The sequence below is a fragment of the Gorilla gorilla genome, chromosome 9, assembly GCF_029281585.2.
Source record: "Gorilla gorilla gorilla isolate KB3781 chromosome 9, NHGRI_mGorGor1-v2.1_pri, whole genome shotgun sequence".
Lineage (NCBI taxonomy): Eukaryota > Metazoa > Chordata > Mammalia > Primates > Hominidae > Gorilla > Gorilla gorilla.
The window spans coordinates 86,411,113-86,415,866 of record NC_073233.2 but is presented as its reverse complement, the minus strand read 5'-3'; the positions used below and the strand labels follow the sequence as shown (position 1 = coordinate 86,415,866).

Below are 4,754 nucleotides of genomic sequence, written 5' to 3'. Positions count from 1 at the left end.
TGCTGGTGCCGGGGCTCCAGCTGTTGGCAAAACAGCAGGAGTCAATGAATGCCTAATTTGGGTCCCATCTGGTTCACCAAGATGTCACCCTGAAATAATCAAGAGGCCCAGAATCCAATTTTAAAAGAGTTTGTTCAAGTGCAAAATTTGAGACTGGCCACCCAGAAAAAACAAGACTCCAGAGTAGTTGGGTCAGTGCTGAGAAGTGGAGAAGCTGAGGCTTCACTTATATAAGTAGAAGCAAAGAAGTTTACAAGTATTACCACATTTTTAATACAATGCTGATTTATGAGTTACAGCAGTTTGATTGGTTACAGCTTATTCTTTTTCAGGAAAGATATATTTAAAATTGCATCCCTATCAATTTGGTAGTCATGGGGCCTTTCGCCGTCTGGTCTGAGCTAGGTACATGAAAAAGGAAGGATGTTAATCTATAACAAAGAATTAGTAACTAAGAGGTAAGGGGCACCATTTAATCTTTCACAACGTTTTACAGGGCAAGAAAAATAAGAAAGAAGGTTAATCTATAATAGGAAGAAACAAAAGTTGCAGTGACTTGCCCTCATGAGCTAGGTCTTACAGTCAATCACATTTTTTTCAAGGCTCAGAGTAATTTAAAGTTTCAGCAGCTTTCATTTAAATTATTTTCACATTAGCCATTTGAGTCTTCATTTCTGTATATCTTCTTTCTCATTTGGGGAGCAGATTATTTTCTCTTTTTTTGTTTTCTTGGCAGGAGTTCCTTATATATTCTGTCCATTAATCACTTGGCGGTTTTAGATGTTGCAAATATTTTATTCATAATCTGTCATTTGTCTGTTAACTTTGCCTATATCTTCCTTTATTAAATAGAAATTCTTAATTTTAACATATAGAAATTCATCAGTTTTTCCTTTTATCGTTGGCAATTTGGAGCTTTTGTTAAAGAAATCCTTCCCCACTGATAAAGTCACAAAGTTGGGTGTTTAATTCATATATTGTATTGTTTCTTTATCACTACCATAAGTACGTAAGATTACAAATTTAAGATTACGATCCTAAATCTTAAATTTGCAATCCTAGGTTGGTAGTTTTTGAAGCTACTAAGATTCAATAATTACTTTCAAGAATAGAGGTGAAATTTATGTCATAAAATTAAGCATTTTAAAAGGTACATTTCAGTGGCATTTAGTACATTCAGAGTATTTTACAACTGCCACCTCTGTTAAGTTCCAGACATTTTTACCACCCCAGAAGAAAACCCTGTGCCCATTTAGTAGTTACATCCCATTTTCCCCTCCACACAAACCATGACTCTCATCCATCTGTCTCTATGGATTTACCTATTCTGTATATTTCATATAAATGTAATCATACATAGCCTTTTAAGTCTGTCTTCTTTCACTTAGCATGTTTTCATTGTTCATTTATGTTTTAACATACATAAGTACATGCTAAAACATTTAATTTTAATATATAGGTATATACATTCCTTATGGCTGAATGATATTCCATTCTATGTATATATCATATTTTGTTTATTCATTTTTCCATTGATGGATATTTAGGTGGTTTTACCTTTTGGCTGTTGTGAATGGTGCTATTTTGAACAGTTGTGTGCAAGTGTTTGTTTATATACCTCATTTTAATTCTTTTTGGTATATACCTAGGAATGGAATTACTGTGCAATTTAGTAACTCAATTTTAACTTTTTAAGGAACCACCAAACTTTTTTCCCTAGTAACCGCAACCCCTTATTGTACATTTCTAGTTTCGTTCCATAGTTATCAAAGAAGATACCTTGTGTGATTTTAGTTTTTTAAGATTTATTGAGACTGTTTTATGGCCTACTATATGGTCTACTCTGGAGAATGGTCCCTGTGCACTTGAAAAAAACATATATTCTGCTGCTGTTGGGTGGAGTCTACCATTTTTAATTTGCCTTTTTCTTGGCTCAGCATTTGCTTGATTGCTATAAACCTTTAACTCTCTTCTAGAGTTCCCACAATTGATTCTGACAGTTTTGCTCATTTTTTTTCTTTTATTTTTCTGTGGCAGGACAGTCCTTTGGAGCTACCTTTCCTGCCATATTTGCTGATATCACTTTTTGTAATTACTTTTTACAAACAATATTTTATATACCCTCTTTAATATTCTGAGATAAAATATATAGGTGATAATACAAAGAGAAGTTTAAAAAATCAGTATAATACTTTAATTGTAATATAAAAGAAAAGTAATTTATAGTAAGGTAGTATCAATTTGTTATGTAAACGCTAACATGACATTGGAAAGCATAATGAAGTAGTAGTATGTTTTAAATAAGTTGAATTAAAGAAATGTAAGAAAAATCAGAAATCATTCTGTACAAGTGCTGATAAATGAAAATCTAAAATCTAGTCATAGGCCGGGCACGGTGGCTCATGCCTGTAATCTCAGCACTTTGGGAGGCTGAGGCCAGCAGATCACTTGAGGTCAGGAGACCATCCTGGCCAACATGGTGAAACCCCATCTCTACTAAAAATACAAAAATTAGCTGAGCATGTTGGCCAATGCCTGTAATCCCAGCTACTGGCAGGCTGAGGCAGGAGAATCACTTGAATCTGGGAAGTGGAGGTTGCAGTGAGTCAAGATCACGCCACTGCACTTCAGCCTGGGCGACAGTGTGAGACTCTGTCTCAAAAATAAATAAATAAATAAAATCTTATTATTAAGACCAGACTTTTTTTATGTATAAATACAAGAAATGAGAGAAACCATCTGAAGTGAAGTTAAATTAGTACAAATTATAGACTAAAGTGGTGAAGGAAAGGAGAAAGTATGGTAGTCTTATGAATCTGTTGGACCTCATTTCGGAAAGCAATTCTTTAGTAAATAATGAAGAAATATCAGAGAACAGATCTTTATTTTAAAATCTTAACATATATCAGATCAAGTATTTAGTCTTGAGTACTAAATATCTTTGGAAACAATACCCTTTCATTGATAATGAGATTTAAAGATGGACTTTTTCATAAAAAAGGCATTCATCGATCTCTGACTAGTATCAAAGTAAGTTTGAAAAAAAAAGGCAGTTATTATAAAAATAAATGAAAGATTCAACTGATAATTTTTACAGTACATTTTTTATTTATCCACAGATACCGATACATGATATGCAGTATTTTTAGAACAACCAATGAAATTAAATAACTTTATTTCATCTGTTGCCATAATTTAATATTTGGTACTAAGCCTGTTAAAAGAGTCTTACATTCTCCATTACATATTTTAAATTGGCTATATTGCTTTTACAGTGACTACACCTTTACACTAAAACATTTTCAAATAAGTGCACAGTTTAAAATACAAGAAGCTGGGCTCAGGGACTCATGCCTGTAAATCCCAGCACTTTGGGAGGCTGAAGTGGGAGGATTTCTTGATCCCAGAAGATCAAGACCAGCCTGGGCAACATAAGGAGACCCTGTGTTTAAATCAACAAAAACAAGTGTAACTTTCTTCCCCAGAAAAGGATATGATACTCATAACTTGATTCAGAAGCTTTCTTTATTATACTGTTTGTGTTTAGCCTCCAGGTAGTTTGTTTTAGCTTAACTCTTAACAAATGTTGAATGGCTTGTTTCCTACTCATTTCAGATGGAATAATCACCCTTTCTATATTGTAAGTTCATAAAGATTTTGTTGCTCAGTGTATCTTTTAAAGATAGAGTCATGCTTTTCCTGCTACCTAGTTATGGTGACAATTAAATGAAATACTGTTTTTGAAAGTTTATAATGTGTTTATAAAAATCTGTGTTAAAAGCATTACTATTAATATTTTAATAATAAATATGACCTCGCATGTTCCAGAGGCTATTCTCTTGAGATAATTCTCAATCATAAGTCAACCTTTTGAGATTATGTAATTCTTCACATTAAAAATTAATTCATAATTTCTTGCCTTAGATTGCCTCTTAATCAGAATCACTTTTTAGGGGGAAGTATATTTTGTGACAAAGGTACTTTGTCCTTTGGTTATTGTATGTTTTGAAAATATGGAACAAACTTCCTTGCCTTTATTAGCACTTTCCAAGCTGGCGTTTTGTCTTAGATATGTAACTACCTTTATTTTCCTGAGAACAACCTGCCTTCACATAGATTTAATTGCATTGTGATTTTTAGTTGTGACATGTATGTGAATGTGAAAAGCAAAGCAAAACATTTAATAGTTTTTTGTGGCTTATGTTTTTGATTTGCAGCCTTCAGGCAAACTTAAGGTACCTGAGGAGAATTTCTTCAATGTTCCTGCTTTTTTAACTGTCTCAGGACAACTTCATCTAGAAGTGATGTCAGGGTATGAAATTTTCCTTTCTCTTTTGCTTTGATATATTATGGTTTGGTTGAGAGTGCTTCCCTTCCCATGCTCAAACCTAAAAGTTGAAATTAGTCTTTATCATTAGTTCACTTGAATTTTCCAAAATATTTAAGCTTCTTACTTGTAGTACAGACTTTTGTTTTTAGTGAAAAATGTAACACTGAAAATACAAAGTTGTCATTTTTTTCTTTTTACTAATTTTTCTTGCTTGAATCCCAAACATGTAATCAGAATTTATTTTAATTAATCATATTTATGGAAGTAAAGGCAATTTATAGTTTATACCTGAACCGGGTATTAGTCCATTTCATTTTAAAGAGAGTAGTATTTGAAACAGACGGAATAATTTTTTTTCAGTAATTGGTTTAAATAAAATTAACTCATACCTACATTTTGAGAGGTATACAGCAAATTACATCTT

The 4,754-nt window shown here is 32.6% G+C and overlaps 1 protein-coding gene across 10 annotated transcripts in view; it reads left to right on the top strand.

The window, feature by feature from the left end:
* Positions 1-4,754, top strand: part of NARS2 (asparaginyl-tRNA synthetase 2, mitochondrial) — a 138,523-nt gene that overhangs the window by 41,326 nt on the left and 92,443 nt on the right. For 9 of the 10 annotated variants that reach the window (XM_063693421.1, XM_004051882.5, XM_019037677.4 and 6 more), the window contains one exon: positions 4,218-4,312. The exons of the other annotated variant lie outside the window; for it this stretch is intronic. In XM_063693421.1, the coding sequence (XP_063549491.1) occupies positions 4,218-4,312 (95 nt within the window). The remainder of the gene's footprint in view (positions 1-4,217; positions 4,313-4,754) is intronic. 10 annotated transcript variants of the gene reach the window in all.